Source organism: Plectropomus leopardus, chromosome 16 (assembly GCF_026936395.1).
Source record: "Plectropomus leopardus strain MGB_pleo_1.0 chromosome 16, ASM2693639v1, whole genome shotgun sequence".
NCBI lineage: Eukaryota > Metazoa > Chordata > Actinopteri > Perciformes > Serranidae > Plectropomus > Plectropomus leopardus.
The window spans coordinates 30,615,617-30,637,366 of record NC_142191.1 but is presented as its reverse complement, the minus strand read 5'-3'; the positions used below and the strand labels follow the sequence as shown (position 1 = coordinate 30,637,366).

Here is a 21,750-nt window from a genome sequence, read left to right as displayed (position 1 = left end):
ACCGTTTACAGTCAAACATTTTGACGCACTATAGGCTAAAGTTTTGATAAAACAAATATCTGTGTAGATATTTTTTATAGGACACTCTGAAGATGCCCTGTAGCAAGTTCGATGTTAATTCAGCAAAAAATGTGGGAGGAGATAGGTTTAATTAGTTTTAACGGTTTTGATGAAAATAGAGTAATGGACTTCATAATTTGTACCACTGTGAAGTGTACAAAAGTTTCTTCACATCTACAGTTTGGGTAAGTTGCAACGTTGTAGCATATTGTTATGAACTTTCAAACGTTTGAAATTTAGATGGTCGCTGTAGCGCCACCATCAGGACTATGGCTTATGGTTGCAACTGAGGAAGTTTGGCATGGGACTGGACCTCCGTTCAAAATTTGGTTTATTTGTATGCATGGGAAGTTGGATTGAGGGAAAACGAGGGACTGGCGGCTATGTTGGTAATCTCTTTAGAATTAGTCTGTAGTGGTCCTGAGCTAACAATCTGCAATCTTTTATACCTCTGTACACCCCTGTAGCTCATTTCAGCTGGTTCAGACCAAGGAACAAAATTCTACATTGCTGCCTTTTATTTTGGTTCATGAACATGAACTCATGGACTGACAGATAAAATCCAGACTTCCAGTCCACATTCTAGTCCGCATAATCCACTTACTCACATCTAAAGAACAAGGCCCACCTAGCTCACATCAGACTGGCTGGCTATGACTCAGTATTCTCCCTATTTATGTGGGAGATGAATGATAACTGGAGCTCATTAATCCTCTTTTCCAAAAAAAAAAAAAAAAAAAAATCAGCATATTGTTTTTTATTCCTGGAATGTATTGCAAAGCAAACGCTCGTGTGTTACATTTGAAGATATGATGTAACCATGAAATACACTAGCATTGTGTCTGACATTGCATCAAATTGATGCAATCATAAAAACAGCTTTCTGAAACTATTTTTAAAACAAAATTTAATCATTGTACTAATGAATTGACGTAAAAACAGACAAGAGTGCTGTGCTCACTTTGTAACAACATGCACCATTCAGACAATATGATTCTTTCCAGTATGTCTGTCCTTTTGTTGGATTGCTGTCATTTTTCCTGAAGATGCTCTCACAGTCATTGCAACCAAGGCCTTTTGCTTTTAACTTCCTATTGTACTTGCTGGATTACAAAAGGCTCCTGGTAATAAAAGATGAACCTGACCTTTAAAGGGGTGGATCACCCAAAAATGAAAATTCAGTCATTATATACTCACCCTAATGCCGATGGAAAATCAGGTGAAGTTTTATAGTAGTATGAAGTATAGTTTAAGTGTCCTGAAGCCCTGACATGCCAAGCTTCTAGTTGTCACAACAGTGTTTACATGTTGCCACAAACCTCCCCCACACACGGTAGTTTTAAATCCGACAAAGGGACTAGTTGCTTGCTACTAACTCCAAAAGTCTCTGTGTGTGTGAGCTACAGACTACAACAAGGCTTAAAACAAGACGCCAGTAATGTTTTTAAAAACAAATTGGCACATCGGGCTTCAGGACACTTGGATTACTTCGGACGAGCAGTATGGAGATATTTTGTGGTTTTATTATGTATGTATATCTGGCAGTGTTTTGTGTACTATAAAACTTCACTAGACTTTCCTTGGCATGGGGGTGAATGGAAAATGACTGAATTTTCATTTTTGGGTGAACTATCCCTTTTAATACAAAAAGAAAAAAGAAAACAGCAACAACAACAACAAAAAATAAAAAAAAACCCAAAACAAACAACAAAAAACAGCAACTATACCAATTCCAAACATAAAAATGGATCAAAGACAAATGAAAAAAAAAGTTCATTTACTGTTACCTACAGTTAGTCTCAAGCCCTTGATGGAAGAGTTTATCAATCTCTGAATTAGCTGGGAAACTTATAAGATGACAGATAACCTCTTAAAGTAATGGTAGAAAAAAAAAATAAAATAATTTTTGGTTAAGTCACTTTCTGTCAACAAATTATTTAACAAAAAGGTGATAGAGCCTGTAGCCCAATAATGAAAAAATTGCATGTTTGCAGAAAAAATGCTGTAATACACTACTGCAAATGCAAATCCAACATTTTTTTTTACTGCTGCAGCTTCACATTAAAAGAATTTAAGTGGTAAAACATGAATTGACTTTTATTTTGAAGCACTCACAAGAAGTGCAATGTGTTTGCCAGTGAGGTTAGCACTACTGAAACTACTTTGCTCATTTGTAGAATTTTTTGACAGTAGATCAGTTTGAAAAAATCAGGTAGTGATAAAACAGTAAACAGCAGCCACAGTGAGCTGTTCACAACTACAACTTTCATTCTGCTATGCTGTCTGCACTATTGGGCTGTGCGCTGCATACGATCAGGCAAGTTATTGCCTAACTTCCATATTAAATAACAATAGTTTTTTTTGCTGCCCCTGAACTCTGCGACCTGTAGTGTTAACCATTTGAAACCTGAATCGACATCACTTTTCTTGTGCTGCATTCAGACACTTGTCAAAGTATTAGGTACTTTGAACCCTGAGCAATTTGGTTTGATTTCTTTAAAAAACAAGGGTAAACTACAGGTGTTACCAAATCAGCCAGGACTGAAATTTTCAAGGTTGCCTCTTTAAATTAGAAATTTCCAGATATAGCTGCACTCTGACAAACATTTAACACCCTTAAAATATGCACAATGGTACACAGTCTGTATCAAGACGAAGCCACACTGGGTAATAATTGCTTTTGATTGACTGCATGAAAATTTTCAGATGTATTTGGTCCTGTTAGACTGTCCCTGACTGTCCCACCTCTGACCTGAGGACAGAGGTGGAGATGAATGTGCTTGAAGGGTGTTAGATCTGCCTGAAGACTTCTGCTCTGCACCAGTCTTTCTTCGGATTGGATTATTCCATTGTCTTTCTTTCAAATTTAAAGACACAGAAACCTGAATTTCCAAGCTCAGTGCACAAGTCTGCACTCAAGTGTATCGGCTGCCCACTTTGATAAGCAGGGAGGCCAATTTTTCACACCTCTGCTAGAAGTTTTTAGGCCTTGGGTTCAGGTTCCAGCTCTGTTAGGAGTAGATAGACCAGTATATGATGTTGAAGAAGATGTAGGATCCAGGAAATAGGACTCTGGAGTATTTGTCTATGGCATGCGTGTCGATCCAGACATTGTTGTAGGCGCTGGAGCCAACATGGCCAGTGACCTGGTCGCTCTCCATTGCCAGCTGCACCAGCATCCTCTCCCGTTTCACTCCATTCTCTTCTGGCATGCCGTAGTTTCCCGTCGTGTTGGCATCCACCTCACTGTAGCTGGCTGACATCATGCCAGGATGGGCCAAACCACAAGTACACGGCAGCTGCAAGTAGAGAAGAAGGACCTAATGGCTCAAGAAAGCTAATAACTTAACTGCAGTAATATGAAGTTAGGAAATTTTAGTTATTTGGGATTTAGGTAACACTACAAGCATGCCTAAAAGTCCACAGCATACTGTTAGCAACATCATAAGATTGTATTAAGGCACAGCAATGCTTTTAGCTAAATGCTAATCAACATGCTAACATGCGTATAGTGCATAGACTGTATAAAATAGAGTACAGTGACAATGTTAACATGGTAATGTTGCAGCCCCACTGTCGATACCGCTACTGCGCAGGATCCGGCTCTCAGTGACATCACCCTCGAAATATGGCAAGGCCCGTATCTCAGCTATTTAACCTCGCTTCAGCATAGTGGGTATACGTGGGGTGTGTCATCCATCCTTATATACAGTCTATGGTGGGAATCAATAACATCATAAGGTTTGATCCAAGGGGACCTTGAATATGTACCATATTTCATGGCAATTTGAATATTGTTGTTGAAATAATACAGTCTGGACCGACTGACTGACTAAACCAAGCAACCATATAAACATACCTAAAACTGAGTGATTGGTACTAACCCTCTCTCGTAGTGCCCTTTCCTTGCGTTCTTGTAGTGTAGACAGGTAATTGACTGCAGCGTACTCTAACACCGACAGGAACACAAAGACAAAGCTGACCCACAGGTAAATGTCCACAGCTTTGATGTAGGACACCCTGGGCATGGAGGCATTGACTCCAGTGATGATGGTGGACATGGTGAGCACTGTAGTTATACCTAAAAGAGGATGACAAGTTCAGAGCAAACCAGTCTCATATCTGATGCTGAAGTTGTAGTGATAGACATGGGAATTTGTCTGAGAAAAGAGTACTATTTCCCCTGTTGTGTGTATGTATGTAACATAGTATGTAAAATAAATAGGCTCTAAGCCAGCAATCACCTGAAATAACCAATTAGCTAACATTGGCCAAACCCTCTTACCTAGTGGTACTCTGGCAGGGACGGCCCTGCGGTCAATCCAGAAGGACACCCAGGACAGCATGACCATCAGAGTTGCCGGGAAGTAGGTCTGCAGCAGGAAAAAGAAGACGTGCCGCCGCAGAGTGAAGTTGATGTACAGACGATTGTACCAGCCTGGAGGAGGGATGATGTTAGAAATCACGTACACCCCAGATACTGTTAGTCAGGTCTAAATGAAAAGACAGCTGCGCTTTTTATGTCGGTACCTGTGCTGCTATAGAAGGCCAGCTTGGTGGTGGTGTGGAACTCCTGGATGAGAAACTGGGAGAGAGAGATTCTGTCATCTGTGTTTAATGACCTGTTCCCTTCCTTCCAGTACAGCATCAGGTCATCATCTGTATACGCATCTGGAGAGACAAAAAACGTAAACTAAGTATCTGTGGCATAAATTCTATTGTACCATATATGAGAAAATAATCTATCACTTTTAGAATTCATGTAGATGCCACCTGACACGCTCTACCCAACCAAATATCATTGTAGACCAAGTACCCCCCTCACTGCAACAGTGCTTCCTGATGGCAGTGCACCCCCAGCAGGACAATACCCCATGCCACATTGTAAAAACAGTTCAGGAAAGGACCAAAGAATGTGACAAAAAGCTTAAAGGGTTGACCTGGCCTCCGAAGTCCCCAGATCCCAATTTGATGGAGTATCTGTGGGATGTCCCGGTACCCCAGAAGTACCCCAGATCCACAGTGGGGCCTCCTTGGATCAGACTTGATTCTGACCTGTCGAGGCATGGAGTCAAGTCTTCTGGGGGTTATGGTGTCTGGCACTGGGGCATTGCCAGCAAATCCTTTGAGTCCTTTTGAGTGCGAGGTTTGGTACTAGCATGTCCCATGAATTCTCAGTCATATTGGCATATGGGTAATTTAGAGGCCAGGTTGATGCCTTGAGCTCTTTGTCACATCCCTCAGGCCATACTTGAGCAGCTTCAAGGTATGGCATGGCGCATTGGTCTGCTGGGTGGCCACTGGCATTGTGAAAAGTTCCATTGCCATGCGGGGGCATACTCTGTCTGCAACCATGCTTGGGTGGGTAGAGTGCGTCAGGTGGCATCCACATGAATGCCTAGTCCCAAAGTTTCCTAGCAGAACACTATATTTCACGAGATGATCAATGTTTTTCACTTCATCTCAGTGGTTGTAATGGTTTGGCTGATCAGTGTATAGTAATATAGAAAACCTAACAGAAGAGAAAATATCTCACTGCCTCTGCACCTATGACAAGACTCTCTACACAGGTTACAAGAATGCAGTTGGTGGAAACTATAACTGTAGAGGAAAGCAAAAGACCTTTTGATAAGTCTGATCACATCAGTCACTTACAGCTCTCTATCTCCAAAGAGCACGTCTGTGTATCGAGAGGGAAGCGGCTCAGGTCCATGCTGCACATGGCTGTGACTGTCACCCTGCAATGAGAAAACAAAGTTGTAATGATATAATGAAGCTCAAATTAATGTAGACACACATCTTCACCCTGGCACCACTGAAGATCTATACAGTCAACAGTTTCAAGGTGGACATCCAAGATTAGTGTCACCACTTCCGTTTCTAAGTGCCCTTCTCCTGTATTATGATGCCAAGTAACAGAGAAGTGTTTTTGCAGAATTGTATGATGGCACAGTTGACCTTTGACCTCCTAGATGCAAAATATTGTTGCTTCATCATTATATTGTATAAGACATTTGCGTTAAATTTTGTCATTATTAACGAATGAACTCTTGTGTTATGGCCAAAAACATGTTTTATGAAGTCACAGTAACCTTTACCATCAAAATCTAATTGGTTCATTCCTGACTGAATGAAGTGGAAGTTTGTGCCAAATTTGAAGAAATTCACTCAAGGTGTTCTTGGGATAACACGCATGTGCAAGCATGAGGTGGATGCAAAGACACAGTGACCACTGAATCTTATCCATGTATCTTTGATTCCAAGTGGATGTTTGTGCCAAATTTAAAAAAATAAATTGCGATGTCCGCAGAAATCAGCCCCCATTTTTTCGTTTTAAAGCCTATATATGCCAGTGTTGATAATATGTCAATATTATCTTGCATCCCTAATTGAAATATTCTGGAAATTGCACAATGGCCAATTGCAATATCAACTTGCAAGGTCTGCAATTTAGGAAAGGTAAAATATGTCACAACAAACTGAATAAAATGAAACATTGTGGTGCTACAGAGATGCCCCGGCCGATAAATCCCGGACACAGCCCCGGTAGAAGTAGAAAACAGGCCAGTGCCCCCCACGTCCCTGACACACATTAGTTTTAAGTCACTGATCACTTTATTACAGCTGGAGCGAAACCATGGCAAAATTGTTTCCAAATACTATAAATAGTGGCCGGTGAGTTTTCATAATAGGTCCATAATCCATGTGTAACCTTTAGCAGGGCATAACTCCATATTCACAGGCCAATACTGAGTGGGTCAGGTTTTTCAGCAGAGATTTGGTTTCCAGCACAGAGATGATAAATGAAAATACTTAATCCAGCTCATAGGACCAGAGAGGGCTACATGGTCTGCAACCGAGGTCTACAAACTGTCATCCTCACTCGCCAATCTGTCTTAGTCTGGAAAATCTCCAACCAGCACCAAGCCCACACAGATTAACCCAGGCCATGTGATGAGAATATATCTCCCATTTACCATCAATACTCTGCCCTCACACAGCAGACATTCACCAGGTAGCAAAGAATCATTATGAACCTGCTGTCAATCACATATATTTCACCCTCGGCGCTAACATTCTCGATTTTTAGAACAAATAGTGAATATCCGTGGATGATGTCATCATTTGAAATTTGTTTGTTCCAGTCCATCAGGAGGGCCGTACTATGCTTGTGTGGGCACAGGAGGCAGATGACCAGCTGTTAATCTCTGCCCAGCTCTGTAATGTGGATTACAAAATCGACTATCTTGGCTCTGAGCCTCCAAAATCACAAGGTCTTGCTCTGCAGTATTAGCGGGTCCTAATTGGCAGAACGTTATCCCCTGAAATACACATCTTGTAGTGTGGCAGCTGGTGGCACTTTGTCTTGGCAGGACAGCCAATGGCAATTACATCCCTGAACACCCACTAACATCATAACCTGCCCCACTTAAAAGTATTACATGTACTATATGTATCTGCTTCTAAAGGAAACAGTGGAATATGTTAAAATTCAAAATGTGAAACTGCCATGTTAATGTTTGCTTTAATTTGCAGGGCTATAAAGAATTTAGTATGGGGTTTTCTTGTTTAATACTTAATTATACAGTACACACAATTTTGAGTAGAGATCTAGGAATTGGCCATTGTCATAGCAGACTTTTTGGCTTTTCATAGTAGGTCAAAGAAATAAATGTTCGATTTCAATGAGAAAAACGTCATAATATGGACGTTTGTGCCAAGATAGGAGAAATTCCCACAAGAGATTCTTGAGATATTGTGTTCACAAACATAAAACAAACACAAGGTCACAGTGATTGCCGACTGCCAAAATCCAATTAGTATATCGTTGAATCCAGCCTAATGTTTGTGCCAAATTTCAAGAAATTCCTTCAAGGCATTCTTGAGATACTGCGTGAACAAGAATGGGACAGACAACCCAAAAACATAATGCCTCTGGCCACAGCTATTGCCATCACGGGGCCATAAAAACTCAACACTTACTGTTGGTTTCACACTGGACATGAAGAGCAGTCAGTTGGGCGAAAGTCCTGTATTTGATGGACCCATCCACCAACCCACCCTGGTTGAACTTTTCTGCTCTTTATTCTACATTATTGCCACAGATAGGTTTACACTGGAGTCAATTGAAAGTCCAGTGTGTGTCAGAAACACTGAGAAAAAAAAAAAACTGGGTGTCTTTTGCATCAGTATAACACACTGAGGGCCAATGGCCAAGCTGCTTTATTTGAAGCCTTGTGGATGAGAACAGGTTGAATGTTTTGTGGTGAACTCCTTGGCCGTGCTGTAATTAAAGTCCAGTACATTTACATGTATATCATATGTATCTGTGAGTTTTAATACACTGAGTTTCATCATCTGAGTGCAAACTGTGACAAATGAAGTAGAAAAGGATTTTACTTAACTGATAGATCTCTAGTTCGGCTTTCCCATAGAAAGAAGGAACAAGTTAAGTTAGCTTTATAAGACCAAACCCATCAATGCCATATCCCAGGTGACTCTGTCTTTTCTGTTCGATCAATGTACTGACAACCTCGTGTTTTGTATAGTGAGGTAAGATGCAGAAAAAGTCCCCTGCAATTACTTACTGCCATTGGCAGGCGTTTTCTGAAAAATTGTTTCAGTAGTCATAGTTCCATGTCTTTCTTAGAAAGAAAACAAGTAAGTGTATTCCCGAAAATGTTTAACTATCCCTTTAAACTGTTGCTTTCAGTTATTTTATACATGTTGAGTGTTAAGGCCTGCTGACGGGGTGAATTACCGGAGGCTGTAGAGGACTTTGCCATCTGGGTAAACTCGCAGCATGACATTGTCGGTGGTGGTGTCGTGGGTGAAGGACCTCTTGGAGTGGACAAAAAACATGTCAGGTACCCAGATCTTCTTCACCAGGCGGCCATCGAAGGTCATGCTCAGGTTGTTGTTGCTTTTGAAGGATAGACGTTCGTCTTTCCAGTAGTGCCTCAGATACAGGGTCATAGTAAAGTCCTTAAACAAGAAGATACACATGCGTTACATAATCATCTCAGCCAGCAACATACATGCTTTTTCTTACTTTCAGTTTGGTCAAGACATACCATATCGACCTCTGAAATAGCATCCAGACTTTCAACCTGAACATCCACTCCGACAGGGACTGCAGGCCCTAGAGAAATATGCAGCAGTTCACAAAGAGACATTAACCTACATTAACACTACTCTTTAGAGCAGTGTTGACATGTTATAGTAAAATACAGCAGATGTAGCCCAGGTGCCTCATTTTGAACTCTCTGGATTATCTGTGTTTATTTGGAGGTTGTGACTCCTCTTTATGCCAACCTTTTTGCTTCAAACAATGACTTCTGCTCTCTTTCATCCAAATCCTCATCAAAGCAGTTGGGTGCAGATCTCCCAAATAATGTCATGGAGCCAGTGGAGTGAGGAAGTGAGTACTCTAATCCTAATTGACATTAAAATGCCTGCTGTTTTTTAAATATATTTTTACTTTTTAGATTGGGCTTCAGATTCTCTACATTGTCAAAATGGAAAAAGCAAAAATTGTGAAGCATTCTTTGAATTCTCCTGATAAATTACCACATAATAGGGCTATTTCAGTGTTTAAAGTAAGGTGTTACCTTTCTCATGATATGACTTATGGAGATACAGCATTGCGTTTTTTCAAAATATGTGCTTCTAGTGGTCATTCAACTATACGACCACATACGTTGGTATACCCTCCAATGTGACCCAGAGGAGCATTTCTGAATTTAGCACTCCTAAAGCTGGATGACAGAATCACACGTATGACCATTTAAACGTGGTTAATGTTGTGAAACTTCACATTTTCACTAAAACTACGTGATTAGGTTTAGAGAAAGGATGCTTTCGCTTAAAATAACTAAGTTCATTACTCATTTAAAGTCACGTGACATATCTCACATGGCTTATGTCATACACATCACTTGACATACTGTCACTATGTTTTTTCAAACCTAGTGCCCTAATCAGACTTTCTTGTTCGTTATACTACATTGTCTGGCTTCCTACTTTGCTCCCATTGTAATAAATACTGCCATGAGAGGTTGCCGCTTAACAAATGTAAATATGGATCTGAACTGCTGCTTGTACAAACAATCCATATGGTCACATTATGACGGACAATCTAGTAGATGCTGCATGCGTCAGTGCAGCAAAATTTCACAGTGAACTATAGTGCTACATGCTCATGCCACTGATGGAAAACTATCTTCTATCCCTTCCTAACCAAGTAAGCCCAAACCAAGATCTTTTGGTAAAGCAAGTCATGATAATAGCTCAGAATTTGAGACAGTCTATCCTCAAAAGCATTTATGGTGTTGCACTCAGTTGTACCCCATAGTTAAGAATTGAAAAGTGGAAAAAAAAAGCTTGAGAAAGAAGTTCAAATCTTGCAGTTTTTTCAGTACCACATATATTGGCAATCGATGCATGTAGTGGGCTTTATTATCAGTTTCGAAGAGTTACAGATCAGAAAGTTTGAGGGGGAAGGGATTTCAAACTCAGTTAGTCAATCTAAAAAAGTACTTAATTTGGAGCATACTGAGGCCTTAACCCTAAAAAAGTCATTTTGGTGTCTAAGTTTAACTATTGACATGGCATTATGCTTTGTGTTTGGTTTTGAGTTACTCTGCAGAAATATGTCTCATTAAGCATTCAGGTATTTTGAAAACTGTATGTACTTCAGGGTGAGGGAACAATTCTCCTAGTCATGTATTAAGGTATATAACTAGGGTAAAAAAGACTCCTTATACTTTTTTTATAACCAGCCTCTGTAATTTCATTTCTGCTGTTTCATGCTCGGCAGGTAGCGTGGACACAGCTCATCTGTGCTAGAAATGGCTACACATTTTATGTGGATGGTCAGTGAGAAAAGTAAAAATTATACAGCCTAATAAACCTCCAGTAGACTCAATCTCAATCGAGACTCAACCCAGTAACAAGAAAAGACCAATCAAACTCTGCTGTTAGGTGAAGGCTCTCTGAGATTTTGAACTTACAGGAGAAATGCAAGTCCGAGAATGTAAAAGCCCACAGATTCTGGCTCTGAGCTCTGCAGTGGCAGATTAAGATGGGCGTTGAAACCTAAAGCTACAGACTATGGCTGCTTGGTAATTAATCCGTGGCCCACGCCAGCAAGGCTCAGACATACAGTAATCCTAGTCTGTTATGTCATCTCCACAAGCCCGTGTGAGACACTCCAACCTCCCACATTTAGATGAGTGTATGGATCAGATGATGGTGCCATGCCATTGTTTTGACAGCTCATAATTCCAAAACCCCAATGAGCTCAAAAATGTCCCACTGGACCAGAACACCATTTGGCTAAGGGCGCAGTAGCCGGAAAACAACTAGCCAATCAGAGGCAGAGTAGGGCAAGTCATGCCTTCACCATAGTGGAAAAGTTTGGTGACATAATTCTGCGTAATACTCAGCCACATGCTTCTGTTTGAAAAGTGTGCAGCATATTTTTTTGGGAAACGTCCCTTTGGAGCAATGCACATTTGTTTTCGGGATACTGGGCTTTTGGTCCAATGGGACATTTTTCGGAATATTGTGCCTTCATAATCATGAGCCATCCGAACAATGGGCAGCCCCTGTATGATTAGGTGAGGTTTAGAATAAAGCGCCAAAGAACACTTAATGTGGCACATTAATGAATTTAAACTGAAGCATTTTTAAGTAGAGACCACAGATTACTGGCTGCCTGCATGACAAGTGGTTGGCATTGCTCCATTTAGTTCAGAAAGATAAAACTCCTTACCTCCAAATCCTGGTCGCATTGTAAAGTCGTGGTCGTCTATCCTCAGAAGCTGCTCTGACTTTGTACCCCAGGTTTTCGTCATATCTGGACTCCTCTTGAATATGGGGCTAAAGGGAATTTTAGGAATTTGAGAATTAATTTCTAAATCACTAATAGAAGTTTGGGGTGGCTAAGAAAGATGAATAATTCAGAAATTATTATTCTGCTCCCATTTTGTAATATATTTGCCATTACATTCCTGATGTGCACCAAGATTGCTCTACCAATCTCCTTGTACAATACTGAAGAAAACCTTTCACGCTATTTCTCAAAAATTGATCCATTCTTGACAAAATGCTGCATCAAGGTATCAACGTATCCTCATGCGACAGTTTGTAAATCGTAAGAAACTGCTGTGGTTAGGTTTAGGAAAAGAAACATGGTGATGGCCTTCCAGCAATGGTCCCCCGGGGAAGGTACAGTGTTTTGTGTCCCATCCATCACCCCAATCTGCCTGCTTAAGAGACCACTTCCTTTTTAAGTCCTGTCAGTCCATTAGTTGTGCAATTGCTCATTTTTGTTAAAGGATACTTCACCCATAAAAAATCTGTTGTATATCAATGACTCACCTCATCTTACACTGAATTTGAGAAAAACAAAATACCTCTACAGTTACAATAATTGAATTATCTATAAAACAGGGACACATCAATACAAAATCCATAAGAGGACCCTGACCACCCCCATACAGGAACCTATCATCATTTCTAGGCTGTGTACTGCTGACAGAGTCCCACTACTCTGATTTTGTGCCCTGTAGCTTCCTGCCATCGTATTGAGTTTGTGCAGCACAGACGAATAATCTTATGAATTTCCTAATTCTCAGGGATAAGAATGGATTATATTGGGCTTAGTAAAATACATGGAGGCAGCCCATCCTCCTCACTAGATACTGCAAACAATAGAGTGATTAAAATGTTGACCATGTGCCTCTAAGTCTATGCTACTTTAATCTCCAATATCATATCCTTCTTTCTAGCCTCTGTTATCGTTCTAATTGGACTAAATGAAAAAATAAAAACCCCACACATGCGTCATACCTGCCAATCTTGCGACCTGGACCTTCTGTTAGAGGCATTTCTCTTTTCGACCTGAAAGGAGGCAAAACATTACGTGATTTTATGCAAGTATTAAGCAATCTTAAAAAGCACTGACGCTGAATTAGGTAATTCTTTTTTCGAAAACAGACAATAAAATGGCATTATTCTTATTCATTGCACAAGCTATTCAAAAACATATACTCTCAACAAAGGAGGGAAAATCTACTGATATAAAATTCATCAAAGTTATGAGTCTGTTTTTAAGTTGGTGTGATGAGTAGATGGAAGCAGGGCAGAAGTGTGTGCTTTAAACAAACTTTATGGAACAAGATCATCTGGATATTGGACAACATAATTCGCATCATTATTCTGAACATACATTGGAAGAATTTAATGAAATGCTGAGTTATCACGTGTATTCACTGAGCTACCTCAGGCAGCTCCTGTGCACAGAAGGTGATCAGCATCCAGCCTCCCAGAGAGCAGTTAGCAACTGCAAAACTAACCTTGCCAATGATGGCTGACCATCTACCTCCTCTCCAAGTCAAAGAAATCTACAAAATTTTAACACAAGAGAAAAAACTCTGCTTTTGAAAAAACTCAAAAGCAGTCTTGGTTGACTGAGGTACTTGTCTCTCCATCATCATTGCATTAACACACACTGAAAGATGTTGGAGAAAGGTAATAAAGGCCTGTTATTGCAAAAGGTTAACTCCTTTCAACCAGGAGGTTACAACACTTTTCATAGCTTAAGTGGAAATGCCTTTCACCTTAACTCACCAGCTTGGAAACTGAGAAATGATTAAGTGTGTGATGGAGGATTGACCATGGAGAGGTCAAAGTGCTGATGAGCTGTCAGGACACCGTCTGGTTTGCTTCATGGCCCTAAAACCAAGTTGACTTAAGAATACTGAGTAGTTAAACATCAGACTGCTTAGTTTATCTGCACTTGATTAGTCATGTTTAGGTTTACTTAGGGTCAGTGGTATAATAAGTTGTACAGCTTATCTCAGGGACTCCTACGAGTTGGATGTGCCCCGATAACCTCTAATGAGAGGTTCTGATACTGATCCTGATCACATGTCAAAGCCCCCTCAACTGGCCCCTTTCGATGAAAAGGAGCAGTGGCGCTACTTCTGGCTCCCTCTGGATGTCTGACATCCTCACCCAATCTTTAGGGCAACGACCCTACAAAGGAAATTCATTTTGGTACTTGTTTCTGCGATCTTGTTCTTTTGGTCACTACTCAAAGCTCATGACCATGGGTAAGCAAATTTGCGAATTCTAAGGTAGCAAAGGAATGACTCTCCCTATTCTCTGTGTGACTGGCAAATACTTGTTGCCTTTGTTGGTTGAATTAGTTAGGTTTGGGCAAAGAGAGTCAGGTTGGTAAGGGTTAGGGTAAGAATATCAGGCCAATCAGAGGCAGATTAAGGCAAAGTAAGACGGGCCATTCCTTCATTATCCCAGGAAACGCAAATATGCCATAGGTGAGGGTTGGACTGTAGATGTCAATCAAGAGCTTTGCCTTTGGGCTCAGTTTCCTCTTCACCATAACAGTCTGGCAAAACAACAGCAGAGAACCATGGCCTCAAAGATGAAGGTCATATCTCTCAACCCAGTTCGTGTTGGAAGTCAGGGTGAAAACAGAACCACATCATCTGCAAAGAGCAGAGATGTAACTCTGAGGGCTCCAGATGCTGTGTGCACCTCTAAGTCCCGTCCGTGAGAATTACCCCACACACACATTTGACCCACATTTCTTTTAAGTCACTGATCGCTGTCTTGCTGCTGCGGTGATCCCATCTCAAGATGGTCTTTAGATTTATATTAATTCTGCATTGTACATGTCCCACTTTACATGATGTTGGCATACTCCTCGAAGCTTTTCCTGTTCAGCTGCTTCATGTTTTGCTTTCTCTTGCTCTACAATTGGAATGTCATGTGATTTATTGTTCTAATGGCGAATATGGCCAATGGACATTTGAATTGCCTTGTGGTTAACAATGGTAATATTTTTACAATCATTCATAGATGTCAGAAAAAAGGTTATCACAAATCACAGTCAATTTTTTGCTGTCATTGTAACATTTCTGCTCACACTGAGCACACTGCTCGAATGTTTTGCCAATGTTGGATGGATGGACAGATGAGGCACCTCCAACATTTTATTGGAGTTCCTCAGCTTTCTGTTGCTGGACAATCCAAAGACTTGGCATCCATTAGCTTTTGGATGTCACAGCACTTTCCTTTTTTTTTTAGCCAAGGCCACAGCAGACTGTCTGATACTTGGCAAAGAAAACCGAGTGCTGTCTCCTTGAGAGCTCATGTCACCTGAGCTAATGTTCTAATTCTTGTGTTTGAATTTGGCTAGTTCAGTGATCTGATTCATAAATGGCACAAACACAAAGTCCTCATCATTCATAGCCTTGGGTACATTTTCATGCCCAGATATCAACAAAACCCTCCAATATCAAAGAAACGGCTGTTCTGCACCAAAGACATGAACCATCATGTTACTGTGACACCCATCTAAAATATGGTGCAATAGTAGCACAAGTAATGAAGAGTCTCAAACAATATAAATCTCAAACAGTGATGAATAAGATGATGAGAGTATGAGTTTATCCTTGGTGGATGGGTGTAATACAAACAGCTTGAAATTAAATGTTTCCAAAACCAAGGAATAAGTAGTGGACTTTTACAGGAGCTGTGGGGATCACCTATCCTTGGTCATCAACAACAATGAACTTCAACAAGTTGACAGCTACAAATTCGATTTGACAATTAATAAAACTATGGAGCAGCAGGGGAAAGCATGCTTACCAGTGTAGTAACTGTGTAGTTTGCCAACATGTCATCTGAGGACAGGTGACAGCTGGACAAAGTGGTGCAAACTGCATCCCGAATTAATAGATGTAATCTCTCAGCCCAAGCAGAAATCTATAAGGCTAGACTACGAAGGAAGGGCCTTAACGTTTTAAAGTACGCTCCTGACCTTTTTAATTTCCTTCCTTCTCTCAAAAGATTAAGAAGCATTAAGACCACAATGTCTAGGTTCTAAAACAGCGCATATCCTGAAACTGTCTGCCTGCTACACATTAAAAAATATTCCTTTATGTTTTAACAGTGTTATGGTTAATGTAGTGTGGTTAGGTTTAGGAACAAAACCACTTGGTCATGGTGAGAAAATGATCATGTTGAGTCCTAAAATACTTGTGCTTGGAGGCACGACCTTCACTGAAAACACTGCAATATCTAGGTAAAACGCAAATGCCATTCTGTAATGCATTGCTATTTGTTCCAAATTGCCGCATTTAAAAGACAGCACTTTGCATATGTCAGAGGATTTTTTTCTGTGACAGAGCATTAGGTCACTGTGTAGAGCAGCATGAGTAAAGGCTTTAAGTTGAGTCTCTGTTGTGGTACAATATTCAGTGACAGAAGGCAGCAGCAAAATTTTTTATGGCTGGTAGGCAAATAAAGTAAATTTTTCAGTCAAAGCCCCTTAACTAAGCTTCTTAACTCCCTAACTGTATCTTTGGACAGATGCACAGGAGAAAGACAGTATAAAATGTTTTACATTTGTGCTTAACTAAAAATGATCTTTAATTGCTGGCCTTCCTTCCGCCTGGCTAACCCCTCCCAAAGCCACAACAATAGCAATAATTCAGAAAGCACATTAACACACTCAGATTACATATTACGTAATCAGAGTAAGTGATTTTTCTAACCAGCCACACATCACCTTCTGATGCTGTCAGCTAAAAACAGAGCTTTGATTCCAGAGCATGTAGGGGGGCTCTGTCCTCACTCGACATCACCCCATTTGATAAAAGACACCAACACAAACCAAGTCAGGTCTGCTCTGTCACAAGAGGTATCCAAAAACTCAAGACTGGATTTAACTAGTACAACACATTTAGTAGGTTTACATGCACAGTGAAGTTAAGCTAGAGTTACAGCTTGATAAGGCCAGTTAGTTGGACTTCTGTCTTTGTCCCAGTATACAACCACAGGGGGAGAATCCATTAATTGATGAAAGTATGCCCAACTTCACCATAGCAGGTGGCAGTATGTCCCCTTTCAACCAGTTGCTATTGAACCTTCTTCCAGTTGACCTGTTACATCACATACCATTCAAGTTAGCAAGCAGCAAATGGGTTTTTCCCAGCTTTCTTTTTTTTTTGGTTTTCCCAGCTTTCTTTTTTTTGGTTTTCCAAGCTTTCTTTTAAGAATGAATGTTGTTTGACTTCCAGGTCAAAGCCCAGTGTGGGGACTATGGACCATGTGCAGAACGCCTAGGCCAGTTCAGTTCTGGTTGAGGTGTATACCAAAGAGTAAATTGGCCCCCAACCACATCATCTAAGTGTGCTAACCAGAGAAATTTGACTTGGTATGATTCCAGTTGGACTAACATCCATCCATCCATCCATCCATCCATCCATTTTCTTCTGCTTATCCGGGGTCGGGTCGCGGGGGCAGCAGCCTAAGCAGGGAAGCCCAGACTTCCCTCTCCCCGGCCACTTCGTCCAGCTCTTCCCGGGGGACCCCGAGGCGTTCCCAGGCCAGCTGTGAGACATAGTCTCTCCAGCATGTCCTGGGTCTTCCCTCACTTGTGAACAAGACCCCGAGGTACTTAAACTCCTCCACTTGGGGCAGGACTTTGTCCCCGATCCGGAGGGGGTACGCCACCCTTTTCCAGCTGAGAACCATGGCCTCAGATTTGGAGGTGCTGTTTCTCATCCCAGCCGCTTCACACTTGGCTGCGAACCGAACCGATCCAGTGAGAGCTGAAGGTCACGGCCTGATGAGGCCAACAGGACCACATCATCTGCAAAGAGCAGAGACACAATCCTGAGGTCACCAAACCGGACCCCCTCAACACCCTGGCTGCACCTAGAAATTCTGTCCATAAAAGTTATGAACAGAATCGGTGACAAAGGGCAGCCCTGGTGGAGTCCAACCCTCACTGGAAACGAGTTCGACTTACTGCCGGCAATGCGGAGTTCAACTTACTGCCGGCAATGTGGACCAAGCTCTGGCACCGGTCATCCAGGGAACGGACAGCCCGTATCAGGGAGTCCGAAACCCCGTATTCCCGGAGAACCCCCCACAGGACTCCCCGAGGGACACGGTCGAATGCCCTCTCCAAGTCCACAAAGCACATGTGGACTGGTTGGGCAAACTCCCACGCACCCTCAAGGACCCTGCCAAGGGTCCAGAGCTGGTTCACAGTTCCACGACCGGGGCGAAAACCGCATTGCTCCTCCTGAATCCGGGGTTCAACTATCCGGCGGACCCTCCTCTCTAGTGCCCCCGAATAGACCTTACCAGGGAGGCTGAGGAGTGTGATCCCCCTGTAGTTGGAACACACCCTCCGGTCCCCCTTCTTAAAAAGAGGGACCACCACCCCAGTCTGCCAGTCCAAGGGCACTGCCCCCAATGTCCATGCAATGTTGCAGAGTCGCGTCAGCCACGACAGCCCCACAACATCCAGGGCCTTGAGGAACTTCGGGCGGACCCCGTCCACCCCCGGGGCTCTGCCACCGAGGAGCTTTTTGACCACCTCGGTAACCTCGGCCCCAGAGATAGAGGAGCCCACCCCCGTGTCCCCAGGCCCTGCTTCCTCACCAGAAGGCGTGTCGGTGGGATTGAGGAGGTCTTCGAAGTATTCCTTCCACCGATCCACAATGTCCCGTGTCGAGGTCAGCAGTGCCCCGTCCCCATATATATATACATAGTTGTTTTTTGCAGATAGCAGCTTTTTGAGACCATCGAACTGACACTTTCCCTAAATCAGAATTAATTAATAACATTACATCATTGTGACAGAAGCCAGAGCGACAGAAGAGGGAAAATCCCTTTACTTCCTTACAACCAAATGCAACAGTGTCATGTGCTAATTTCATAACTGGGCTCCACGATGAGAAAAAAAAACACTAATCTGAAATCTGATTGTTCTGTGATAAACAATCCTTCCACACCATTCAAGAGGGTAAAACCAACACAATATTCAACTAAATTAACTCAAGGTTCACTCTAGCTGTCATCTCATGATCTTTATTATTACTTAAATAGTTGTGTAAAAGTATTCTGTAAAACTGCCAAGGTTGAGAATGACCTGTCACACACATCTGAAAACATATAAAGGTTTGAGGCTGTAAACGGACGTAAGTGCAGACACTTAAATTAGCAGTGACATGATGATAAAGGATATATGGAACTTGTGAGATGGTGTAAAGGCAGGCAGTTTCTTAGACTGTGTGACTGAACAACAATAAGTATATCAGAGATAGGTTAGTGATTTCCAGGACAATTGAACAAACTTATGATATGGTTGAAAGTTCCTGAACAAGCCTGTAAGTGGACCTTGACTTGAGATTGTTTTGTCAAATGCTGTTTACATGGTGAAGAATAAACTATCACATTCAGTAGTTTAATCCCGAATACAATGGCTTGTATATAGGAGTTTTTCAAAACGTAGATGTATGGAAGAGAGTAAGTGCCACATGTATGTATGTATGTATGTATGTATGTATGTATGTATGCATGCATGCATGTATGTATGTATGTATGTATGTATGTATGTATGTATGTATGCATGCATGCATGCATGTATGTATGTATGTATGTATGTATGTATTTCAGAATCCTGAATTTTTCAGGATTACATCAATCACAAAATGACAATTTGTAGATCAGTTCGTCATGCCTTGAATTTGTGAAGAATTCTTTGTTTTTCTTATACACCTCGACAGAAAATGACAAAAATACTGATTGATTTATTGATTGGGGACCACATTTAACAACAACAAAACTACATCAAAAACATCTGAACTCTCACACAACTTGTGTAGTATAATCCAAGTGTCATTTCTCCGGTCTTATGCTCAGCAATCTAAAACTGAGCCAAAAATAAAACTTATTTTTGCTTTCTGTAAGTCAAGCCAAATGTTTTTGGAGTTTTTTTCTTTGCAAATATGCATGAGTTAGGGATGTGCTGAGCATACGACTGGATAAATGAAACTTGTATTTGTTTATTTTTATTATTTATTCAGTTTATTAATTTAGGACAGTGCACATTAACCAACATATCAGCAGTAAGCATCAATGTCAATATGCCGGAATTAGCGCAAGTGGTACATTTCCACATCCGTGGTCCTAAAGCAGGCACCATAAAAAACAGCTACACACACAGCTCATAGAACAGTCCACAGGACACGACACAAACAGTCCACAGACAACATATCACAAATGGACACATTGCATTAAAGGACCGAAATAACCTACAATACACAGTAAAAAAAAAAAAAAAAGTATGATAAGGCCCCCCCCCCCAAAAAAAAGAATCACACTGAACGAGTTATGTGAGAGTTTGTAAATGGATGTTTTGCTGTTGTTAAGTCAACCTCAGTCAGTCCACAAATTGGTGTGTTAACTATTTTCCATAAAGACACGCAAGACAAAGTTTTCTTCACAAATTCAAAGTAGCATGACATGATTGACTGACATACAAACGTCCTTTTGTAGGTGAAGTATTACTTCCAGAAGTTTTTTTTTCTTATTTAAAAAAATAAGAAACATTTGGCACTAATCCTCTTCTATACAGATCAGCTTGTTGAATGAAGATGGATTGTCTTGGAGCAGTTGGATTGATCTGCCACTTGACACACAAAGTTCTTATGCTGAAAAGAATTGGGTGGACTGCAATCGCAAAATATTAGGTTTAAATGATTAAAAGTGTAAAATTAAATTTTTAAACACACTTAAATCACATAAAATAACCATTTTCAGTCATCCAAGCCTCTTTTGTATTTCTGCCCCAATGAACTAACCTGACATTTCTGTATGGCTGCAGCATGTGCCCTTTCGGACTCCTGTGCCCGGACACACCGACCATCCACAGCAGCAGGTTGAGCAGCACCACATCCGTGTGCATGGTGTCCAGCGTCCCAGCACCTCTCCTAAAGTCTTAAAAACTGCAGGTCAGTCCCACAACTTTTCCCGCACAGGGCGCGCATTCCGCTCTCGCTCCACGCCGTAAACATAGTGAGAATCCATACATGAAAGCCACGGCGTTTAATCTCGCAGGGGAGGAGGAGGGGGAAGCAATTTCGCCGAAACCTACAAATCCTCCGCGTGAGATGCTCGGATTTGTTCTGTCGGTGGATTCTGAGCTGGAACGCACAGCACGTTTTTCGCGCCTGGTGAGAGCGCAGCGCAGCGCAGCGCTTCACCTTCACATGCGCAGGTAGAAACTGACAGATGTGCAGGTCACACGTCTGCAAGCTCTCATCTGCATCCCCGATTTCCATTCATGTGGGGGGAAAAATGGTGAATTATCAGAAGTGGATGGAAAAGAAAATTTGGGGACATTTAGGGTTGTTTTATTTCTTTTCCACCAATGGATGGCTGATAGGATCATTTTTTGTCATTTTTGGTTAAATTATCATCTTGATATTGTTGCACTGATGACACATAATCTCAAATAAACCAAAGTGTATTAGGTATAGCATATAGATTTCAAAAGCACGTTACCAATTTACTAATATTGTATAGGAAGTTATGTAACAGTCTCTTAATCCAGGGTGAGTCTCTTTGCACTGTAAACCATGGCAACCATGCTGGGTCATAAAGCCATAGGCTGAGAGCTGGCATGTCACTGGAGTCATCATACACTCCATCACCACGGCCATGCACAGATACTTTTTTTGGGGGGTGGCAGATGCTATGCCAGAAAAAAAAGGGCACCCCTCTCATAATTATTTTATTAAAGAAAAAGTTAATTACATGGGACATCTTTACTTAATTTATTCATTTCATTGCTTATAC

The 21,750-nt window shown here is 41.4% G+C and overlaps 1 protein-coding gene and 1 long non-coding RNA gene across 3 annotated transcripts in view; one reads left to right on the top strand and one right to left on the bottom strand.

The window, feature by feature from the left end:
- The window catches only part of LOC148186944 (uncharacterized), a 32,534-nt gene extending 11,633 nt beyond the window's left edge, over positions 1–20,901 (top strand). Inside the window, exon 4 of one of the 2 annotated variants that reach the window (XR_015779157.1) lies at positions 20,777–20,901. This is a non-coding gene — a long non-coding RNA (uncharacterized LOC148186944). Of the gene's footprint in view, positions 1–4,349; positions 4,488–20,776 lie in introns of those variants that run through there. The other variant, XR_015779158.1, reaches the window with a different exon arrangement.
- Positions 803–20,887, bottom strand: LOC121955556 (gamma-aminobutyric acid receptor subunit rho-1-like). Its single transcript, XM_042503568.2, has 10 exons — positions 20,754–20,887; positions 12,916–12,966; positions 11,837–11,943; positions 9,135–9,202; positions 8,822–9,045; positions 5,716–5,798; positions 4,591–4,731; positions 4,346–4,498; positions 3,945–4,141; positions 803–3,359 (listed from the first exon to the last, which is right to left on the bottom strand). Exons 1-10 carry the CDS (start codon positions 20,855–20,857, stop codon positions 3,072–3,074), a joined length of 1,416 nt encoding a protein of 471 aa, XP_042359502.2. The 5' UTR covers positions 20,858–20,887; the 3' UTR covers positions 803–3,071.
- Positions 20,902–21,750: the final 849 nt, after the last annotated feature.

Coding starts and splice junctions, on each gene's coding strand:
- LOC121955556 (XM_042503568.2), bottom strand. CDS start 20,857: ATGCACACGGATGTGGTGCTGCTCAACCTGCTGCTGTGGATGGTCGGT. Junction 11,944..12,915: donor CCAGGTCGCAAGATTGGCAG/GTATGACGCATG, acceptor AATTCCCTTTAG/CCCCATATTCAAGAGGAGTC. Junction 4,142..4,345: donor CCCTGCCAGAGTACCACTAG/GTAAGAGGGTTT, acceptor ATCCTCTTTTAG/GTATAACTACAGTGCTCACC.